The sequence below is a fragment of the Diadema antillarum genome, unplaced genomic scaffold (assembly GCF_040938485.1).
Source record: "Diadema antillarum isolate AM-2024a unplaced genomic scaffold, OU_Dant_1.0 seq00001855_RagTag, whole genome shotgun sequence".
Taxonomy (NCBI): domain Eukaryota; kingdom Metazoa; phylum Echinodermata; class Echinoidea; order Diadematoida; family Diadematidae; genus Diadema; species Diadema antillarum.
Genome location: NW_027272527.1, coordinates 219,373 through 244,061, shown reverse-complemented (window position 1 = coordinate 244,061; position 24,689 = coordinate 219,373). Strand labels below are relative to the sequence as shown.

Sequence of the window (24,689 nt, the reverse complement as noted above, 5' to 3'; positions counted from 1 at the left end):
TCGATGTCGTCACGAAATTTTGATTCCATACGTATGACTGTGGATCTTTGGAATACGATAACCTGTGTCCTTTGATTTACATCTGAGTGGATAATTCATACGATTTTCTGACTTGTCCTAGGGATTACTTGGAATAAGTGGACATTGAAATCATCATTGAAGTTCATTAAGAGAAGGCAAATGTAAGTGATCGTATCATTGATATTGTAGGGCCTATAGATACTGATAGTGATTAGGTGATGTAAATGCTATTATTCATAAACCACCTGAACATTAATTCAGTGTTTTGTGCGATCATTCTCAGTGTGATTTTGGTCGCAGCAGTATCATTTCGATATGGGTAATCCATTGTTACCTGAGCTTCCGCACCCGCATTGCCCACTATCAACGTTGGCGCCACCCCAATAGTTCTTATAGTTGCCGCTCCGGTCATACCATGCAGTGTAGCCAGATACGTAAGAGCCGTGACATTCCCACTATTATATCGAGAGAAACGACAAAATATGACATAAAATTAGATTAGTGGAAGAAAAAAAGAGTTGACAAATATGTGACGATTATTTGATGCTAGCGACAAGAATGTAACATTATAGGCTCTTTCAAAAATCTATCTATTACTCTTCAACCATGTATCTTTTTTGCTATGTAATTATTATGTATAGAGGGATATAGCGACGACTTGACGAAGAAGCGATAAAAGTATCTATTTAAGATCAGACAACTTTACTGATTGCATCGGACAATGACCTTCAATTACGTACCTAATACACATACTTCGCCTAACTGAGGGATATTTGAAAGGAAACAAACAACATTTGATGCTGTATGAGGGCGCTGTGGCATAGTGAATAAGACTTCGACTCCCAGTCGGAGGACCCGAATTCGATTCCCGCCCAGTGCTTAGGCCCTGCTTATCCTTGGCAACGCTAGGGTAGTAATAATAATGGCAGGGCCCTCTGGTAGAGCAGTGGCAACAGTGAAGAGGCTACTCTGGATTAAAAGACCCTATTATTATTTTTATTATTGTTATCATTATCATTATTTTTATTATTATTATTGTTATCATTATTATTATTATTAGCATTATTATTATTATTATTATTATTATTATTATCATTGATATCAAATTCCTCAGAATCAATCAGAGGTCAGTCTAAGAACGCAGCTGCATCATACCTTGATGTACTGATAGCATTCAGAGCTGATGTCAGCTGCCGTAGAGACTTGGTCCGTGGAAATCTTTCCGTAACGGATCGACCGAGAGTAGCTCAGAGCACTCTCGTATCCAGAAATGCGAGAGCGGTATGCCTCATTATGCTCAAACTTCATTATACCTGCAAATCAATGTTTACATTCATGAGTGTCACAATCACGAGTCAAATTTGTGATAGTCGAGTGGATGTTAGCTTTCATCTCCGATCTTGGAAGTGACACTTTCTTTCAGAAACACTGAATGCAATAAGCCAGTTCGTAGTTCCACTTTGCGCATGAGCAGAAAAAGGTCATTTGTCCCGAGAGGCACGTTGGTTTTTAAATTCACTGAGATAAGCATCTGTCATATAATGATTATTCATGTCATCCTTGTAAATGTTGCTTGTCAGTACATCCACCTGACAGCAAACTTGGTATTTGGCAATATGAATAAAAACAGTTTTTTTAATGCATTCAAAGCAAAACAATGAAATGGATGCTTGCCCGATGGTTGATTGACGGACCATTCTGGTCACCTGGTCTATGCAAGTTAATTTATTATTTGAACACGAATTCCATGAATTGTTACGTCTGGTAAGCTTCCCGGTACGAATAATGTCTCTTTGAAAACAATTAAAGTGCCTAACCAATTGAGAAAAAAGAAAGGTCATTTGTACCAACGTGCCCATGAGCTAATTACGAACTGGCTTATTCCAATATAATACGGAAAAAAAAAACTGTTGTCAAAGAGATTTAATGCTGTGATTAAAGCGGACACTACGCCCAAATGAATGCACACACCCATAAACACGCACACACACACACATACACACACATATATATATATATATATATATGCACGTGCGCGAAGGCACACTCAACACAACATAATTTTGACATAAACATTTACGCTGAAGGGGCAGACAACACCATATACTATTCATAGATATTCAGTAACCATCCGAAATTGATGAGAAGTCATGGTAAATCGGAATAATAACCTTGATTAATTGACAGGGTCTTTGTACAATCCAGTTGATTGTTCTCTGTGTCATGAATTGGCAGAAGATATATTGCGTACTTACTTATGTTCAACGGTCAAGACAGGTATACTTTCAAGGCACTACAATATTATACAGATCTCTTTTGAATCATTTAATTTCGTCGTCAAGTGACGTGTTTGGGAGAGAGAAGAGAAGATGGAGGGGAGAGGGAGGGCAGCGGGAAGAGCTGAAAGAGGAACTTTTACCCGTGTTTCCGTCGGATGACATGTCGCAGTAGACTCTGAAGGGGTCCACACCGTTGTTCCTCCCGTCAGGGTCTATGGTGTAGTACCCACTGGAGGTATAGCCCTTCCGCTTCCATTCGGCGCACGAAACTTGGAAGAAGAAGATAAGAGGCAGAAGAGGTCCCTACGATGTAAGCATTTTCATGTTCACATATTTTTGAACTATTTGTTTTCCCATGCAGTGAGGTTACTATGCTATACTTGCTCGCATAAGTGCCACCTTTCCATTGAGCATGCCATGAATCGTTGTACTTAATAATTATGTACCACAAAAAAGTACCAAAAATATTGAAGCACGTTTTCGTCTATTCACTTAGACAAAAATAATATCACAGTAACGTTCAGGGTCTGACGGTATGCATGAATTGAATACTCATAACTTTTAAACCCACTCAATCCCAATAGCCGTCTATAATGCCATATTGCGCATTGGCCATTACAAGAATACAACAATAACAATTAACCCTCAAACCGGTAAAGTTCGACAGGTAAACCTGGCACCCTCACAGAAATGAAATTAAATAGACTAGTTTCAATGCATAATACATTAAGTTCCTATTCCCACAAGACTATAGCATACTGTCTCGCTGCACACTGTCATCAGGGAGGTCTCTCTTCCACCTCCCTGCTGTCATTATCTTGGACCTATACCTGTGTTCAGCGGGTACTTGCAGATGTACCCGTAGGACGACGTGCAACTAGCATCATTCCAAGATCCATCTGTACTCCATCTTAACACCCCACAGTGCTCCGTCCCTCCAGCTGAATCAGAAACATTATTGGACAATGGAAATCATTGTTACGTCATAAAGAATTTGGCAACATCCATGAATAATCATGATTATACATGACACTTTCACATTGTCCGTCGAATTCAAGGAATATGATATCTAATGAAATCATTCCGAAGCAAAACAAAACGATGGTCATGATGGTGTTAGTTTCCTGCATGCTTACTCTCCGGTAGACCATCTCACTAACTTTACATTATTCCAGAGAGAGGGCCTACACAGAACGTTCTTGGAAAACCTCTAAGAAAGCAGCTATTCAGTTTATTCCCTATAGTCAGTGAATTTAGCAAATGTCTATTCCAAATCGTCGTCCCTTTCCACGAGTAACTCTCAAACAAACAGTCCGCACTCGAAAATGTGCATATTTCACAATTTCAAGAACTACCTCGTTCAGACAAATTTCAAAATTTGTGTTATAGAACAGACATTATTCGTCTTTGAATTATTACTTACCTTCCTCTCTTTCTCTTTCTTCCTTTGAACCGACTTTAAACAAAATGCCTTCTAAGAAATTTGAAATTTCGAGACGGTACGTTAATCATAGGCAAAGATGCGACGATACATTTTAAAGAAACAACACCGCCGAAAATGTATGATGTGCAGCCATACAGTAAGAATGTAATGCGGAAAAAAAAATTAATTCTGCCAATCCCTTGTCTACTTACATGGCTCGCCCGAATTCCAGTTGGTGTAGACGCTAGTCGACCCGTCTGTCCATTCCCAAGTTCCTTCCTCCGTGAGATCGGTGTAACCGATCCAGTAGGCGTTTGTGTTCAACGTGCGTCTAGTCAAACAGCGACAACCAGGAACGAAATGATGATTAAGAGGATGAAGATGATAATTACAACGGCAATGTTAGCAATGATGGTATCATCATAATCACCATCTTTATTATCATACATCATTACCATGAGTAGCGGAAGTAGTAGTAACAGTAATAGTAGCATAATAGTTACAGTGATTTGGCTCAGTCGGTAGCGCCTTTTCTCTAGATCTGAAGGACCCAGCTTCGATTCCCGAGTCTAACAGAACAATGTTGTGTGTCTTCTCCAGTATGAAGAGGCAAAACACTCTGTCCCTCGACTCGCACATAAAATCCAGGTCCCGTATGGGAGAGAGACACAACTCATGCACAAGAGATCCCACTTCATTCTTTCATCGCAATTAACATGATTAAGAGCAGGGCGCATAACCCGGTGAAGTGGTCCCACCATGGAGGTGTTACAGAGATGGAGTGGCAACTCTTCGCAATTCATGCAAACACATGTTTGGGTTCAAGGCGTTACAATGGGATGTCTAGCATTCCACTACGCTTTGAAGTCATGCTCGGCACCGCTCTAGTTGCAAGACGAAGTTCGGAGACGAAAAACGCATTTCACCTTTTGTTGAATTACAAGCTTTATTTCACCGTAAAATTTTAAATGAAATACTCGTATTGATTTAGAATAGTTAAGGAAAGAATTCAATATTATAAACATGTATTTGTAGTTTCTTCGTAATGCGCAAATCGAAATGAAATGAAAATTAGGCCCTCTTAAAAACCTAATATTTTTCTATAATGCGCACATTTCCGCATGTTAGTTTTTTATCTTTTAATCTGAGATATTTTGATCTTTCAAAAAAAGTATTCCGCTGAAGCGTGTTCCAGCGTGTTTTTAAACTATTTGCTGTCAAAATTGTCAGTTTTACGCTGCATTTTCATTCGCTGCTCCAATTCAAGGTACACAAATTCATTGTTGCCATCACATTGAAAGAGAGAGCGAATTGCAGGAGGGGCAAGTATTTCTAGATGTGAGAGCGCTAGTCCCGATTATTGATGCTCTCTTTTGTCAAAGCACCTGGTTTCCACCTGTAGTTGAACGCATAACTTCTCGGCGGTGCCGCGCATGACTTCAAAGGAGAGCAGTAGTTGTCTCTCCTTCTCTAGCACCTCTCTGGTCCCACCTCACATCCAACAGGCGGACTACATGGAAGACCAGCTATAGTGTAGCTGAATATCGGCAATCCAGTCATCAAATGATAGAAAAATGAAACAAAAATACATAAATCGCTGAGAATGTGTTTGTCTCTTCAAGCGTTTCAATCGCTACAACTCCTACATTTCTCGTGTATCCCTTCCTTTTATTCATGCTTATGATTTCATAATCTTGAAAATTTGTGGGACATGACCTGCAGTCTTCAATAAAACTGCATAGTTCTCCCATAAACTCCCATAAACCATTAACCATATAGTACATGTATTATGTACACTACGCGCAGATATTGCTCTTCAATATTTCATTGACGTGCTAACATTATACTACTATACATCCATAGTACAACTGTAGTACTTGAATTGAATTGAAATTGTCGATAATATACCTCTTCGGTCATTGTAGTAATTTATATTATTCACCAGCTAGGATTTGTTTCGGTTTTATATGCGAGTATGAGTATTCTTCTAGTCTTAACAAACCTCGAAAGGGTGAGGATAAAGTCGTTTTCATTCTGGTCCATGACGCTGACAAGATCTCCGTAGTCATTGAGGGAGCGACAGTTAGCCATCGCCGTGCTGTAATCCACGGTGCTCTCAACCAGGCGATAGCAGGCGTTCCCATTTTGGCTCCATCCACTGTCACATACCGCTGTGTTGTCCGTACCGTCGTCTTTAAATGAAAGTGCACAAAGTATGAATTATCTGTAACTTTGAAGAGTATTTGATACTTTTATAGGTGTACTTTCCACACGGCGGTAAGTTAGATACAGTCCTTATGTGATCTTTGTTAAACATTGTTTAGAAATACAGAATGTTATATTTTGTTGAGCTTTATCTAAACATTAACAACTGAATGCTGTTATGACAGCGTATTTATGTGAAGAGAGCAGGCGCTCATTTATAGCTTGCACGATATCTCTCATAATGATACAGAGTGCAACGCTTTCTTTCCCAACTGAAAATGCAATATCGTTTGATTCACTTATTTAATTAAAAGGCAATATTGTGTCGTGACTATTGAAATTAGGGTAAAGAGAAGAACACATATGGTAACATCTCTATGCAACCATAGATAATGAATGGAATTCGGTTTCATATCATGCTTTTCTACTTCATTTATTGGTATCCCTTGCTTTTCTCATCAAAGCAAATCCCTTAAGGCAGCCTTAACCTAAAACGTTTGTTAAGCACACTCTCGAGGAGATTAACAGCTAGCTGGTCTTTGACCACGACAAAGGCCAAATAGTGTCGCAATTTATTTGACATAAGAAGGCATTACTTAAAGAGTAAGATCGTAAGATGAAATCACTCCGGCATCAGCCTTATTACTTACCGTAGTATTTGTAGAAAATCGCGAATACTTCTGGAAATCCACGACTCCCTTTCATAAGAAAAAAAAATTATATGAATCATGTATATATATTTGACATTGGGTAGTAGCAGGTTACATACGGTTAATCAATACACAAAGTAATAAGGACTACTCTATATTGTACTTGGTACTTTTTACATGTACAATGTGCCTGACATTTAATGATAGTGAAAAATGCAGAGAAAAAGTCAATGGGATGAACTCGAAAATACGATCACTTGCATAGTAGTTAGTCAAACAAAATTATGTCCCGTGTTGATCGTCATGTCCGTGATCATTCTTTCATGATTATGATGATTGGCGGTTTGCGGGCAAATGAAATGTAGCAATGATACAGGCAATGGTATAAGGCATTTATTACCATAACTTGAGGAAAAATACATAATGGACTTTCACAGAACGTAGCAATGTCTTCATTACAGTTTATTAGCTGAGTGTGCGACAGTGCAATCAAAAGAAGAAGTCATTTACCTGACTCCCATCTAACATACGCTGTCGAAGCGCTGTATATGAAAAACGGTGTGGAGTAATAATTATCCCAGTTACAGCCCCAGTTGCTTCCGTGGTCGACGACTACCACCCAGCCGGTGTCGACGCTGCATCCACCGTAGGCCCGATTCATGTAGAAGCGGCGATTTCCACCAGAAGCACTTTTGAATATGAAACAAGCATAACAAATGAAAAACAAATGTGCTCGGTGTGTCAGCCATGTCAGTAGACAATGCTTGATAAAGACAGGTTCAGTGCTATATAAACATGGCTGATCGGGTTATGTTTGTTATTACAATGTGTGTTATTCAGATGGTTTATTTCGAAACACACAAATTCAGTATAGGCCTGCATAGGTGTTCGTTATTCCGAAAATGCGTAGATTAAGGTTAATCCGAACATTTTATTCTATAACGAAGGTTCGTTAACCCGAAAATGAAAAAGGAACAAAACGAAATGCACACTAATTAAATAACCTCATTCCTTTTTTTCGGATGAACGAACCTTCAGAATAACGGAACCTTTTTTCTTTCATTTAAATGTATATTGTCGCTACATGATTTCTCGAATTTTTTTCTTACCATGTGGTAACTTTATTTTTCATGCAATTACCAGATTCTCTATTTTAGTATAACTTTTGTTTATTGTATTGAAAACAAAAAAGGTGACATAAATTAAAATTGAATTTGAACGAATTGAAAATAATATCATGAGGGAATTTTCATTCGAGTGTTAAGCCCTTCGATCATGATTTATACAGTGTTTGTTAGTCCATGTCAACAGCTGTCTGCATTCGGAATTAAAAGTACATTTGGACAGCCTTGTTTACTCATCAAAACGACACCAATACGAAGTCATTACGACGTCACAGCAAGGACCATTACCGTGTAAGTATGCGCCCTAATGTCTTACCCCTCCATAGACTCGAAGTTCTTTGACTCTGACCAAATGTCGGTGTAAGGTGCGTAGGTGAGGTAGGCCGTGGCGTACCAACTCGTGCGACTCGTGCCCGACGTAGTGAAGGTTAAACTCATCATCTCCACTCCGCTAGAGTAGAAGGCAAACTTTACCTAGTGTGACGAAAACAAAATTGGAAAGGGGGGCATCAGCGGCTGTAAATGAGTTCACTCTCGCTCCTTTCCCCTCTCTATCTGTCTCTTTACCGTGCACAGTTATACACACAGACACACAGACACACACCCGCACATATATCTATTTAGCTATTCCTGGTTTCTATTGCAAAGTGTGTATTGTTTTCTCGATATATGATTATGCGAATATATACATTATTTTGAAATATATTTCATGATTTGTATTTTTTTCTTCAAAATTCCTCAATAGCATGAATTGGCAAAGACATACTTTGTCTTATGTACTATTTTTGGTGATGGAAATTGAATGAAATTGAATTGGAAATTGAAAAAAAAAATGTTTATAAAATAGTTAAGTATATGACTGTGTTTCATACATACGTATATGATAGTTAAATACATAATAGTTCATATATGTATATATATATATATATATATATATATATAAATATATATATTTATATGCACATACATACACATTGGCTTGCAAAGCACACATCTACATAACATAGTGCAAAAGGAATGATCATCAGTGCGATTTATGTCCAACATTTTGACATTGAATATGCTTTAAAAATAGCTGCTGAAAACTGCTAATCCACTAGTGGCGAACCTATGGAGTAAAATGGAGTCAAAAGGGCCTGAGCTTTCGATCCCAGCAGAAGAATCTTCGTCGGAGGCAAAATGGCAAACAGGCAGGGAACGCAATCACATGTAAGGACTTCACACAACAAGAACAGTCAGGGACAGGCTAGGGACACAGAACAAAGAAAACAAAAGGAGAGTGTGGCAGGTCATGGGCAAGGAGCCCAACAGGTAAAGGGAGGGGGATTAGAGCAGGAGGGTGGACAGACAAAAGGCAGAGGAATGTCAATAATGATCCTGAGGACCATGGGGGGGGGGGGGGGCAACCACTGAGGGAAAAGGATGGATAGGAAGGCAACATCAAACAAGGTAAGGAACAACAGAGGGATAAAGAAAGGAAAAGAGTGAAATAGCAGTAGCAAGGGGAAGGGGGGGGGGGTGGGGCTGAGCAACAGCGATCCCTAATAAGGTATACCAAGAAGAGGCAACAAAATGAAAGTGAGAGTCAACCAACAATTGCAAGTAATCAAACATATCAAAGTATATATACACAATGATGATAATAATAATTACAACAATGATGATAATAATGTTTATAAAAGAAATTAAAATAATAATAAATTAAGCACAATGGAAAAGGGATCGTAGGGACACAAAATCCAAGGGAGAGAAAATGTATATGTAGTATAGGCAAGCATAAATGGGCATGGCAAGCACAAGTACATATAAACACGAACAAAAACAAGTGTGTGTGTGTATGTGTAGGTGGCAAAAGGCTGTCTAAAAGAGACTGACAAGAAAAAAAAATTAATCGGGAATAAAGGGTCTGTAATTGGAAAAAGGGCATAGAAAAAAAAAACAAAATTAGAATTAAAATAGAAAGATTGGAATAGAAATATAGATGATTATGCTTTATCTAATGGCCGATAGAATAGACACACCCACTGACCTCTTCGATACTGTTAGTGTCATAGCTATTTGCCGCTGAACTCTTGTACGACTCCGACGTGTCCGTGAGCACGTGCGCAGTGGACGAGCCGTCGTTGTACGTACTCGACCCGGTGTACAGGTTGTACGCATTCAGGGACGATCCACGGTATGTCTTGAAAACGATCTGCCAATCTGTGGTGTCAGAGACAGAACGAACAGCGAACTTTGCGTTTGAATTAAAGCACGACGCTTTTTAGCTCTTCATATTATACAGCAAAGTTCTGGATATTTTCTATCTATATCTTCAAAACAAAGGGCAACATCGCATGTCCACGCAACACTGTGTAGCAAAGAACTGGGGGGGGGGGGGGGGGGAGGGGTGATAAAAATCTAATATGATCGACTGTTCGAGTGTGTATAATGGGGTAACCTTCCGAAACTAAAGAGAATTACGTCCCCTATATACAATCATGCAAATCTAGAAACATTTTCAAGTAGCCTTACACTTTCCTTTAAAATCAACTTAGTCACAGTTTGTATTTTGCCATCAAGTATTCGTAGCTCATGTCTGCTTTTTTTCCTTTTGCGTCCTACGTTGTATACTAAAGTGTTCATGTCCATTATTGTACTTGTATGAAAAAGTGTATGTCCATATTGTTTTCTTGAAGTATTGATACATGTATTATTCTGAGATGTGTCGCCAACAGGTATGATAAGCGCTCACTCATGATCCCCACCCCCACTTGCTGTGGACCATTGTTTAAAATTCGAGACACTAAATCTGGCCGCAATCAAAAGGAACGCACACATACACATACACGGGGGCACAGTCACACGCTCATACATACACACACATGAATACATAATTATCATGTATATACATTATGTATACGATATATTAGCATCTTTTTATTATATATATATATATATATATATATATATATATATATATATATACTCTTACCATCGATGGGGTCGTTTTCATCGGAGCCACACTCGGAGTAGCTGGAATAATAGCACTCGTTTGGGTAGACCGATCCGCAGTGAGTACCTCCGGTGAAACAGCAGGCACAATCCTTACGGGTTGAATCAAACGGGCAGGCACACCCCGTCTTGGTAGCAGTGTATTGGATCAGGGCTGGAAGGAGTGAGTGAAGGAATGGATTCGTCATGAATAGTTTGTTTGTTTTGTTTGTTTGTTTGTTTGTTTGTTTGTCTTACATGGCAAATCATCTAGGGAAACTCTGAGAGGGAATCTCGATAGTCTTATACTTCTGTGTAATTATTATCATGGCATTCAGCAATTTCTTCATTTCGGTGGTGACATTGCTTTAAATATGTATTAACCTGAAGCTGCAATATCAGGTAATTCCATCACGGAGCAAATACAAGATGAATAAGTTTGTTGCATGATATTACATCCTCGGTCTGTTCCCCTTGCATGGGACTTCGTAATCCTGTAGAATTTTAACGTGATGAAATCGTAATAACAATAATGATAATGTTACTACTAGGGCTACTACTACAACAACAACGACTACTACTGCTACCATTACTACTACTTCTACTACTACTGTAAAATGATGATAAGAATAAGAATAGTAATAGTAGTAGTAGTAGTAGTAGTGAGTAGTAGTAGTAGTAGTATAGTAGTAGTAGTCAGTGGTAGTATTTTGGTAGCAGCAGTAGTAGAAGTATACTATTTTGATTATTTTTGGTATTCATAATGTTAGTAATAACAATGATAATGATATAGAAAATAGGATGTAATTTTCAAAATGGAGAAACCAATAAAGGGCTGTAGATCACACACTAACTCTCAGATCCCCCCCCCCCCCCCCTGCCTGACTGATGCCCCGAAGAGGGGGAAAAAAGAAGACAAGTGCATTCGTCGTCAACTTCTTCCCGGGATATTCAAACCCTAGTTGAATAATCCACTTTTAAAATCAGACATTTTCAGATGGAATGGAAGTTATTCATCCAGACAGAATCAGGCGCCACTTCTGATGAGTAAACCCCTCCCTATTCGGGGTCATCCCACTATAGACCGACATCCACGAGTCATACAGTCCACGAGTTCGACATTGAAAACAGGTCCATGAGTCCTACAGCTCACGAGTCATACAGCCCATGAGTTCGACACTATGTAAAACCACCCACGAGTTCGACAAATACAGAACGGAGCTTAATGTGTCGGTCTCGTGGACCTTGTTAGCTTAATATCGAACTAATGGGCTGTATGACTCGTGGGCTGTATAACTCATGGACTGTATGACTCGTGAGCTGCATAACTCATGGGCTGTATGACTTGTGAGCTGTATGACTCGTGAGCTGTATGACTCATGGGTATCGGTCTCGTGACGTGTACCCCCTATTCGCCGGGCGCATTGCTTCTTACCTTTGCATACGCTGACCATGGAGGTACTACACGGGTAATCGTCCCACGTTCCGCTGGAGTACATCCCGCCGCAATTCGTTTGGTAGTTGCCATTCGGCTCGCCTCCGTTCCAGTTGGTGTAAGTACTCGTACTACCATCGTACCACTTCCACGTACCATCCACGTCGATATCACTAAAACCTAGCAATGACATTTGGTGTATTAAATTTCGCTGTTTCACACTAAATTGATGTCTTATAATGGCATTCTGCGTATTTCATTTCAGTATTCCCCACTTGGTTATTGGCTGCGCACACATCAAATCTCCAAAGTAGCCACAAGGCAGTGACACTGCTGCATTCTAAATGTCCCCTGTATAATACTACATCAAAGTGAAGGTAAGACTGTTAAAAGAAATATTTTACAAGTGTTCTAAAAAGCAAGGAAAGGTCCCAACACACAGACAAAAGAGGCCAGTTTTAATTACTCTGGCTATGACCGATCAAGGGGATACGATTGGTAAACTTTAAATATCAATTCTTAAGTCTTTGTTGTTGTTTTTTTGCCAGATACTTAAGAAATCACTGCATGAAATGTTAAAGAGCATACAATATTCTAAGAGCAAAGTTTATTTCATGAAAATCGGTTTTGAAATGGCTGAGATATCCATCAACAAAGCAAAACAACGCGATCTAAATAATGGTGCATATGGTTCCACCTTTTGTTGGGATTGTTTTGTTTTGGATATCTCAGCCATATTTCAAAACCGATTTTCATCAAATAAACTTTGAGTTGCTCTTAGAACTCTATGCTATTCCATATTTCATAAGAGGACGCCTGGTTTCTCAATATCTTAAAAACAATCATTTTCAACAAACGTTGGAAACCTTAAGCCCCATCTCAACCGAAATTGTACCATATCCCCTTAAGCCAACGCACATACCCCCCCCCACACACACATATACAAAATAACATGCATTTTAATATAGACAGCTTCAGTGATAGGAGCCTACACATAATTTTACCGATATGTGCCTTGGAGTAGCCACTCATGACGTTTCTGACATGATTGTTGACTCCGCTGTCTGCTATGCTGGCCAGGTTCCCGCCTTGTGTCTCGCACCAGCTCTGAGCATCCTCCCAGTTCAGACTGTTGCTGTTGAGGTAGTAGCAGGCGGCGCCGTACTTCTGCCAGTTTCTGCGGCACTGCGAAGCGCCGTTGACGTAATCTTCAGTTAAGGGGAAATAAAGTTCAGTTAAAGATATCGTTTATACCACTTGGGGCCATGATTTAAAAAATGTTCGAGATATCACATGTGATGCATGTATAGGTCAGTTGTATCACAAAACACCCTATTATATAGAAATTTTCGCAATAAAGCCTAAAAATGTAAGGAGATATCATTACGTTTTACACTAAACCATAACTGTAGATGGTTTAGTCTACACTCTTAAAACATCCGAGTCAGAACTGACCCGGAACTGGGTCCGTTAGGGTCACACACCGTTCCGGGTCAGAAATGACAAGGAATTGGGTCAGATATGACCCATTCAGAGTCATGAATTGGGTCAGGGTGACCCCATTCGGGGTCTTCATGACCAAATTCCGAGATATTTTTTACCCGGTGTGTTACCCCAACGGACCCAGTTCCGGGTCAGTTCTGACTCGGATGTTTTAAGAGTGTACAAACGTTCTTGTTATAACTAGGAATATTGTTCAGATTTTGAATATTTAACAATACTTAAATTGATTATACTGATTCAAATTTCCACATTGGTTGTTTCTATGCCTAACTCATATTTTAGAACTATTTTGAAGCACTAAAGCTGGGTTTCTGTTTCATATGCAAATGCTAAGTGATGCCTTTAACATTGTTGAAGAATGATGTTTCATTTTTGTTTCTTTCTTCCTTTGTTTCAAAGATGTGCTACATGTTAATTATATATATATATACATATATATAACGATATGGCTAAATACACAAGCAGTTATAATTATGAACGCACGGTATCATGTTTATTTTTAATTTTCATAGGTATGAATTGTCATAAATCAGATTAAAAATTAGTCGAATTAAATTCTCACAAAAAAAAATGAAATATTTTAAACAACTTTGCAGGAACCTATCAAGTTTAGAAGCGACATGTTATTGTTTCAATCACTTCCATTAGAGCATTTATTAACATATGACGACAGAGGATTGACGCAAGGAATTAATTTTCAGAAACGTGTTCTTACTTTACACACGTTTGCAGAAAGTGTATCAACATTTTTCTTTTAATTCTATATTGTTGCCAGGTGAGTATTCTCTGTCATTCATCATGACACGCATAAACTGAAGCTGGGTGACTGAGATATTTCGGGGGTTTTTAAAGCTTTTTAGAGTGCCTCAAAATTCGCTAAAATTGTTAATAAAACTAAAGCAATTGATACACTAGATATAAATGTTGTCTTTCACACGCACTGTAAACGGCTAACAGGATAAAAATCGGATTAGTTATTTGAATACACACGTCTTAAAGGTGGGGCTACTTACTTGCATATCCCAAAATGAAGAGGAGTGCTCCTGCAAATACAATTAGAGAGACAATTAATTAATTGTTATTATCGATCTTTACGTATATCATAATTATTTATTTTTGATAACATGAGAACTTTTAAATCTACAACGTGTTCATTTTCCCCTTGATATGTACAGAATATCACTACAAAACATCAAATACATGTACTATAGTAAATACGTATCGACGTATCGTGGCGCCCAAATCAACTTTTGGTTAATGCATCATCGACAAAAGTCAAATGTCCAAAAGATGTCAGCAACAGCAATAGTGTGCTGATTAGCATGTATTGAAGTAACTCGTCGCTCCGTTGGACAACGCTCTCGAGGATGCTCCTTCATCGAAAAAAAAGGATGTGCGCCAAAACAGAAATGAATAAAAGCTTACCTATGACATGCATTGTCCGACCATTTAGATGAATAAATGATTAAACAGTGTTTTTCTCTAAACAGATTCTGCAAGGAGTTGCCGGAAATGGAATTCCGCCTGGTGCCAACACTCCAGATTAGGAACCCCGTACGCTTGATTCTGGATCACCCGAATTTTGGTTCTTTCTACGCAGGGGTTGAGAGATAACTGGAGGGATTATACTCCTCGACCCCCTATTGTTTGTGGAAGTCTTCTTGCCCCCAACCGGTCCGCCAATCGAAATATTGAACCTTTTTTCCCTGTCAAACTTCATAGGCATTTACTTAAGTCTTTGAAAGTCACCAATGCGCAACTCATTTTGACCAGGTAATCGATCGGGGTAACCAATAGCATCTTTCAGCTTTATTGAGCTATACCAGCAGCAGGTGAATGTGTATGATTTGTTGTTTTTATTAAGGGGCGGGTGTATTCGTGTGTGTGTGTGGGGGGGGGGGGGGTCGTTAAAGGGCCAAGAAACACTTGTGTTTCTTAACCCCGGACTTTCTCTGACCCAGGACTATCGTTAGTCCCGTACCAATTTTTTCAGCTTTTTACACTCGCCAATTAGTCCCGTACTATCTCTTGTCCGGGGTTAAGGAGAAAACTGACCTTTTTACACTCGTATTTCTTAGCCCCGGACTTTCCAAACCACATGAATATTCATAATTACGCTGTGTACTGTACACGTACACGCACGCACCGACAGCACTTGACTACCTCGTTTCTGATTGGTCAGTGAGGGTAGGACTTCGTCTCCGTCGCTTAGCCCAGGATTATTTTTTCGTTCTGTTTACACTCACTTGCTTGTCACCGCAATTGCGGTGCTAACCCCTGCTATTTTGCAGGGCCAGATAGTACCGCACTATCGGTGGGGCTAGCCCACTTTGGTAAAAACGAGTGTAAACAGAAAGTGGGCTAAGGATAGTCCCGTACCAACGGTGGGGCTAAGGCCCCCCCCCCCCCTTAGCCCCACCGTTGGTCCGGGGCTAAGCAAAATTTTACAAGTGTAAAAAGCCCTTTATTGCTTTATTTCCGAGAGAGGGTGCCTCAAGTGAAGAGGAGCGGGGGGGGGGGGGGTTCAAGTGTTGGTGGACTCACCCCCTCCCACACGCACTCGCACACCGCAAGCTTTCCGATGTAGGCCTAGTGCTGCAAGCTGAGTGAGAGAAGGCCGTAAAACACCTTCCGCTGATATTTGGCGCCAGAGTACTCACAGCAGGGAGCTTGGAAGAGACCTTCCAACCTCCCTCCTCATATCATAGCTATGTTTGTCTGTCGCCTCTGCGGCGCAGGAGTAAAGAAGCTGTCATTTCCTTGAGCAAGTACTATACAGTGTGTTCCTAAAAAAAGGTAACATGAGTTATAAGGTCAGCCATATAAAGAATACTTGTTTTATTCTTGTGATTTGTTTATTAAAATTCAAAGTAACTCATCAGCTTTCATTTGACACCTCATTTGCGTCAACATTGTCACGGGTCACTGAGGTAGGGTCCATGGAAGGAGAAGGGCACAAAAGCTACTTTTTCCAAGTTTTTGGTTTGTCGGGTACAAAACCTATTTTTTTCTTTTGCATTATTTTTTTTCATAGCAAGTTTCAATGAAATGCTTTCCTTCTGCTTTCCCCTCTGCTAGCTTTTAGTGAGTGAATGTAATGTGACATAACCAGTGTCTAACTGCTCTCTCCAGTAACCGCATCCTTCCATCCATTCTCCTCAATGAACGAAAATAAGAGATGACTGAAATTGATTGCTACATTTTCAGGGTAATTGCCCTGCTTCAATGTTCATTTACATGCATAATCTTCCACTCTTCTGAATGATTGAAATGGCTTGATTGTCATGTAACGGGGAAATTGCCCTGTTGCAATGTCAGGTATGCATAACCCCGCATTCTTCGGAATGACTGACATTGCTTGATTGTCAAGAAACGGAGGGAATGCCCTGACATCACACATTTTTAAGATTTCAAACAGAAAAGAAACTACGATTTGATTATTTCTTACAGCGTTATTCCGGGTTCTGATTTTTTAAAACTTGGAAAAATGGATATTATACCTATTACCTTCAGAAGCATCTAATTCAGTGACCGATGGTAGTACTTTTACACGCTTGGTGTCAAATGAAAGCCAGAGAGTTGCTCTCTTATCCCAACTAACCATAATGATATCAAACATTTCATTTTTCAAATACCTGACCTTTGAACTTGTGTTACCTTTTTTTAGGAACACACTGTAGTAATAGGGCCTATACAGTGAGACAGAGAGATAAGATTAAAAAACATATACGCATATACCACCTTCATCATTTTGTTTGCATTTTATTTCAATTCTTTCAATGATTCAAAAGTTCTATTCACAATGAAACAATTACACACAAATATAATTGACTGCATTCTACTCATTACTGTTACTTGATCACATAAATGCACGCATACAAAGAAACAAATGAATAAAGAAAAGCCATACCACCAATATCTTGATTAACACTTAACGTCTTGATTAAACCTGATCAAAATAAATGCATTTTTTCAACATTACTCTACCCTATTGTCTCTTTACGATTTTGCTTGTGATAAAGCTTGGTGTGTGTGTGTGTGTGTGTGTGTTTATGTGTGTGTGTGTGTTTTCCAACCGAATTGGTCTGCGATGGGTCAGCGCTTCACTGGTTCCCGTGGTCGGTTGTCTGTCGGATAAAATAATAATAATACACTGTACTAATATAATACATGTAATGTTTTATTTATCCAGGATAGCCTCTTCAGTTTTATCACTGCACTACCAGAGACCCCTGTCATTATCATTACCCTAGCGTTGCCAGGCACCCATTAATACATCTGGGTCGAGAGGGACATGGTGAGTAAAACCATCTTGTACGAGGACGTAAGCACTATGGGCGAGAATCGAACTTGGGTCCTCCGACGCGGAGTCGGGAGTCTAGGTAATCCAATATACCACAGCGCCCCGGATAGGTACATGTTCAGCAGGGAGTGGGTTTTATCCCACGACGAAGAAGTCTATGACATTAGTGATAGCTATCATATAATATATAATAGCTATCACAGATATCATTTTCAATGATATTATCATTGAAAATGCTACTGTGGACGCCCATGTTTTGCATGACAGAAATGTATGACCGACCGCCACCCATAAAATATTAATCGACTGCAGCCTGGCAACTCCGAATTGCTGTTACAGCCACACAATAATTACTTTTGTAGACCATAAACCCCCAATCACTGTCGACTGATATGAATACAGGTGTACTAGTAAGATATTTTTTTCAGCTGAAGATTTATATGTTCTGTTAACAAGAGTTATCCCTTAAACATACAAAGGAGGGACCTTCTCTTCTACCCTACAACTACACTGATGTACCGTTGTTCACAACGTATCACATCACATGCATGAGAATAATTATTGAACAGTAATTGTTGGAGACAAAATATTTATTTCACACTTCACACTCCTCTAAATTAACAATATTTCGAGTGGATTTTAGCTTCTTTTTTTTTAGATGACCATCATGTGTACGACTACTCACAAAAGTGAGCATCTATGTCTGCATCACAACTTGAATACAAGCAAAGAGGAAATTTCATTAAATTATGCTCAGTGCAAACTCTTTATGTTAACAGGAAGTTACTCATAATTATCTATAATTACTTACACTCAAAGAGTGCATCTTCTTACAAGTAACGGTACTTATAATGAGCAGTGCGGTGTGTATCCACAAGGACTACTGAACCATCAGCCAGTGTCTTGGTACTGAAACAATACTGAGAATATCCTACAGTACTAATCATACTGTAACGTAATAAATAATAGTAATAATACTGGAGGATACATCCACAGATGAAATGAGTCAAGGTGTTTAAGAAAGTACAGAAGTGCATTGATATCATGACCCATGTCTGGAATAAATTAGTCGGATACAAAACCTGATATTTACATTTGTGCTTTGTACAATGTATCTATCACCCTGATAGTTTGTGATAAAATGAATATACTTTACACCACATACAATGACATAGACTGGAACAGAACAGCATGGAATAGAATCGTATTCAATCATCGCAAGATTAAGCCTTCTCTGCGTATACACTCCAAGGTCATTAACATGACATATACAATGACATCAAAGGACACATCTGTTAATCGTAAGGTTATATGATTATGCAGCATGTAGTTGTGAGAATATCTATAATCCAAAACCACGTCATAATTGGTGTAACTCAAAAATAAAGTAAATTTCACCTAAGTCAAAAAAATGCTAATTCGAAGAAGAAAAAAAAAACATCCCGGATGGACATAAAATATGACTTTGCTGTGTAAGTCGGTATTCACGTAAGTGGAAGGATTTTGTTCGTACCCTTTGATCCGACTGAAAAGATGTTGACTGCATCTTGAACTTTATCTTAACCAGTGACATATCATTTTCCTACTCGAGAAATGCTACCTTTTTAATGATAATAAATGCAAACAATGGGAAATTGACCAGAAATGTATGTAGCCTAATTCATAAATAGAAAATTGAGCAAAGAAAATGAGATTCCATCGGGATTCGAACCTGAGACCTCCGGATTGCAAGAGAATTGGCTGCAGAAGATGAGTATTATACATTTATACCTATAGGACACATCAAAATCCTCCTCATGAACAGAAAGGGTATAGATAGCATTCATTTTACCAAAGAAGACACAGGACTTGTCTGCTACAGAGCTCTCCTCATGACGGAGGGTGAGTTTCAGACGGACAGAGCGCCACTGACCATCCAAGACATGACCAGTCTTTTGTACCATCAAGTTTTGCTCGTTACCAAAAAATGAATAGATGAATAAATAAATCCTGCCCAATAAAATGTGAGGATTATGACGAACAAGGCTCCATACAGCATAGTAGACCTTCAAAAGGAAAATACACGCGCTTGATATTATACATACATTCACTTGACAGTAGAAAAATGGGTGGAGGATTGATACAGTATAAAGAACGATGTACTCTGTATAGTGCTATGTGACATGTAAACATCATGAACAGCTTCCACACTCCAGTAGAGAAAATAAACACCAGTAATTGTAACCCTTGCGCAATCTTGTTGAACTTGAGAATTAACTTGAGTTGAGTGTAACGCCTTACACTACCTGTCTTCATTTTACCACATATCAGGAGAACATGAAGAATAATACCTCTATTACATTTTGTGACATACTTCTGTACGTAGTTACCCTTCTAAACGTAAACACACAAACAAACACACACGCACACACACACATACGTACACACAAAATATTTAAAGAGCACCAAAGCACTGCATGGTGGCGCTTTGTTGAGTACGTTGGTACGCTCTTCTCAGTTTTTGACCTTTGGGAGATTATGAAACTGACGGGAACTGGAAAAATTCAAAAAGTTACATTGTTTAATAACGGAACTAAATTATTATGACCAATTGAATTTTTTTGAGAGAGACAGCATTGGAGGGAAACATCACAATTTAATAATCACAAACTCATCTTTGGAGGACATCTTCACAGTCTAAATGATTCTCTCATACATTTAAATGTACGATAAGACAGAATGCGGTTGCTGGTGCTCAGCATTTGTTTTCCATTTCCATTTAAAGAAATAACACACGTAATACATTAATTTGCAATATAAATCACTGCATGTCATGTCTGGCAAACTTCACCAGAACGAGCATGCTGGTTCAATTTTCACAAAGGCGGCGGATTTTTGTAACACGCTTAAGACTCAGCTTACATTTCCCGATGTGTTAATGAGTTGCTCTATAGGATGTATGGTAGACTTCTGTCTGTTGACAACACTCTGTAATTAATATTATTATCATTTCCTTTTCAGCCTAAATATTATTCTCAGCCTGATATCTATTTTGAGCCCGATATCCCTTTGAACCTTATTGTATCCTTTTCAGCCTGATATCAATTTCATTGAATTGACATCGATTGGTCGTCGTTGAAAGCAAATTTACAAGTTCTGTTCATTGTATTCTGTTGTCAGTAACGCTGAAAAATATTTATCAACAATGTCATTTTGTATTGAAATATGAAAAAAAATAGAATAAAACCAAGCCAAAGCAAACCAAATATCTATACACAAACCTTCACTATCAAAACAGTTTTCCTTTCATGCGGGCTGTTGGCAAGTATTCTTGAAGATCATTAATCATTAATCACGAAAATCTAAACGAACATGATACACAAACATAAAGGTGATCTATGACTGACATGACTGGACTGGTTACACAGCTAACACGTCATAAGGATCATAGCACTCTAAAACACTTTTGGGCAAGAAATGTGTGACACTATATCTCTGATAACGACAAACAATGAATGAAATATTCAGCAAACCAGCGATGACATGATCATCTATGAATGGATAGCACTAGACAGCAGATGTTGCAGGACTTCTGCACAGTGAAACAACTTTGCCAACAAACAAGAAACATACTCATCAAGTTCATGTTTTGATCGCCTCTGGAATACACTGCTACCAGAAACGAAAATGCACTTACCACAGAAAGGTATAGGCTTACCGAGAATGTATCGAACGACGACATAAATTTGTCGTCGGCAATAATTGTCCCAATTCTTTGCTCTCATTGACAAATTTTGATTTCTGATGAAGAATCCACACGACTCTCATCACACACAAAGAAACAAGTATTAGAATCGGTACGGTGTAAACCTTCTGGTCAATTACTGCATCATGGGGGTACAGTAAATAGACTGCAAGAAGGAAAATGAGGAAGGAAACCACCACCACGACCAACACCATCACCGCCTTCGGAATAGGTGGTTGGTGTTGGAGCCATCCCCAGCGCGGGAGAACACGGGCGGCGAAGGCTTCCAGTTGGCTCCAGTCCTCCGTATCCATCTCCACTTTCTTATCCAGTCGGCCGCAGATAATAGCGAGGGAGCAGAGCTTGAAGACTGTTGGCTGTACGGTGCGAAAGTGAGCCATCCTCGTCTCTTTCAGCTGGGGATTATGCCCAGAACGATCCTTACAGTTGAACTGACCCTTGAAGTCATGGGCAATCACAGCAACTTTGGATTTTCCTATACAGATACGTCGAAAAGAAAAGAAAAAAATCCCGCGTAACATATGAACATGACGAAAATGGGATTCATCAGAATAATTACGTAACGGGACGCAGTTAAATGCGATTACAATGACGCTAACAATTAATTGACACATAAAGTAAATACATCTTTCTTTTTTCATGTCTGCACAAAAAAGACATTCATTGTAATTATCTTTGCCCAATCTATACTGTCAAGAACAACTGAAAATGTGTCAGCTACACTCGACCATCCCAAAGTTGGCCAGTGAGTTAAAGCTAATCTGCATCTCTAGATTTGTATAATTTAGATTAGAAGTGAAACAAAGTACAGTATAGGAATCCTACCAAAGTTCTTAGCTGCGTGACGTAGGAATTCATTGTAGAGGGCATCCGGTACATCTGTGATGGAGAAACGCCGATTGTGGATGGAGTGGCAGAGAATTAGCCCATCAATCTCATCAGCTGGTAACTGGTAGTTGTCCAAGTTTTTGTTAGGCAGATCAATGAACCTAAATCGTAGACCACGAATTTCTCTGTTCAATTTTGAAAGGAGACCGTCGATACTAGATTTCCCGGATGATGTACACACTCCTAAAGTCGACATGATGTTATCTCCTTCAGAATGTTCAGGTAGCTAGATCCCTGTGAGGATATCATAAAGCAAAAACGACACTACATCACACATAAATGATTTTGAATCTAGATTTATTTCTCGTTATTATTTCACGACAACAACCAAATACAATACACATCACTAAAAGGACAGAGCAATATCGAAATCATTAAAATACAATTAAAAAAGAATAGAAACTAGTGACAAAAGTAAATGCCATGGTATAAACAAAGCTATCTTTCAATTACGATGGAACCAAAACTTAGGTTCATAACTATAGCGACAGAAATGTGACGGAACTAACTAGAAGCAATGCTTATTATAAGTTCCTTCGGATGAACGCGTTTTTAGAGTATGATAAAAAAATGTAGATATAAATTGTCGGAGGATAGAGATATTACGTTTTTGCTGATATTGATATTAATTTTACATGTGGAAAGAGATTAACATTTTACACAAATTCATCAGATCTTGACATTCAAAAAATGCAAAAAAAAAAAACAAACAAACAAACCACAAAACAAAACAAACAGTATACACCATAGTATCAGTTGGTTTAAAATATGGCATAAGAAACATAATGTAACATATTTAATTTTGCTGAATGTGTTTGGCAAAATATACGAGGATATTTTGATGCCTGTTGATCATGAAATTATTTTGTCTCAAATCTGATCAACTTAGCTATGTCATTACGTAACACCTATTCAGAACGAGATTGTCTTTTGGCATTATGAAATAGTATAAATCCCAGAGTGGGAATCCATTTCTTGCAAAACCCACGAAGGCAAATCTTCAACGCTTCCCTGAGATTACCGCTTATGGGGACAACTCACGGATTTTCCTGAAATATTCTAATAGGCTAGACATCTTTAATTTGTGCAATACCAGAAAAAAAGTTTCTGTTTTGTTTGTTTGATTTTTAGTGTTGTGTGTGAATACATGGTTTAGAAAAAGATTCATGATACATAGACGACATACTTATCTGTAAAACGCTAATAAATCAAAAGAATGAAACAGCAAAGCTGCGTATGATCTTTAATTCATTGTTAAATTTCCTTCAGAAGTACAAAATAAGCAAGTACCCTAGTGAATACTGTGATCAAACGTAGGAAATTCATTTTGCTAAACGAATGGCTTGGTTCGCTGTGTGCATAATGTAGAAATAATCATTGTCTCTGTTGAAAATGAAAATCTTACACTGAATGCCTTGAATAACTTAGGAAGATTATTATCCTTCATAGGATTATTTTGTAGGATTTATCACATTAGACTATGTTATTATATCTTGTGTAAACATTTTTTTTTCAATGCATTTCATTTCATTTCATTTCATTAAATAATATTGTTACTTGTATTTGTTATTGTGCATTTTGTGTGCTCTCTCCCCCTCCAGCTCTACCAACCACCCCTCCCCCCCCCCTCTCTCTCTCTCTCTCTCTCTCTCTATATATATATATATATATATATATATATCTGTGGGAAAGTGAAAATACCAACATGGTAATCTGTTATAATACCTAGCAAGATTACCGTTTCTCGCCTTCCAAAGATAGGCTTGAAATAAACACTCGAGATTGTTTTGCGGTGTATATGTGTAGCCATCACTTCCACCCTCTCCTTTTTTCTTTTTTGCTAAATCTATCTCCTTCTTTGTTACTAATCACTTAACTTGTTTTATCACAATTTTAGTAAGTCCCTATATAGCATGATATGCAAGATTTGAAGTATAGAGACCCTATGTACCTGGAAACATCTTCACTTGTAAACTGGGTCACAGTCATATTGATCTATGTTACAGATGTCTGTATTATGCTTCATTAATTCAGTCAACAGGTTGGGCTGCCCTAGGTCTGCTCACTGTACCATTCCAGCTATATAATAGCAAGTACCGATGGCTGTTCGTTGAAAAAGAAAAATATGCCGTAGTGATAG

At 38.6% G+C, this 24,689-nt stretch overlaps 1 protein-coding gene across 1 annotated transcript in view; it reads right to left on the bottom strand.

Moving 5' to 3' along the window:
• The window catches only part of LOC139712782 (uncharacterized), a 34,866-nt gene extending 12,121 nt beyond the window's left edge, over positions 1-22,745 (bottom strand). Inside the window, exons 1-16 of the mRNA XM_071624574.1 lie at positions 22,487-22,745; positions 21,859-22,136; positions 19,748-19,823; positions 13,115-13,318; positions 12,111-12,290; positions 10,677-10,850; positions 9,732-9,904; positions 8,019-8,176; positions 7,089-7,267; positions 6,579-6,626; positions 5,726-5,915; positions 3,936-4,054; positions 3,131-3,241; positions 2,441-2,569; positions 1,177-1,334; positions 356-476 (exon numbers count right to left, since the gene is read on the bottom strand). Coding sequence (XP_071480675.1) covers positions 356-476; positions 1,177-1,334; positions 2,441-2,569; positions 3,131-3,241; positions 3,936-4,054; positions 5,726-5,915; positions 6,579-6,626; positions 7,089-7,267; positions 8,019-8,176; positions 9,732-9,904; positions 10,677-10,850; positions 12,111-12,290; positions 13,115-13,318; positions 19,748-19,823; positions 21,859-22,136; positions 22,487-22,745 — 2,557 coding nt within the window. The remainder of the gene's footprint in view (positions 1-355; positions 477-1,176; positions 1,335-2,440; positions 2,570-3,130; positions 3,242-3,935; positions 4,055-5,725; positions 5,916-6,578; positions 6,627-7,088; positions 7,268-8,018; positions 8,177-9,731; positions 9,905-10,676; positions 10,851-12,110; positions 12,291-13,114; positions 13,319-19,747; positions 19,824-21,858; positions 22,137-22,486) is intronic.
• Between the last annotated feature and the right edge of the window lie 1,944 nt (positions 22,746-24,689).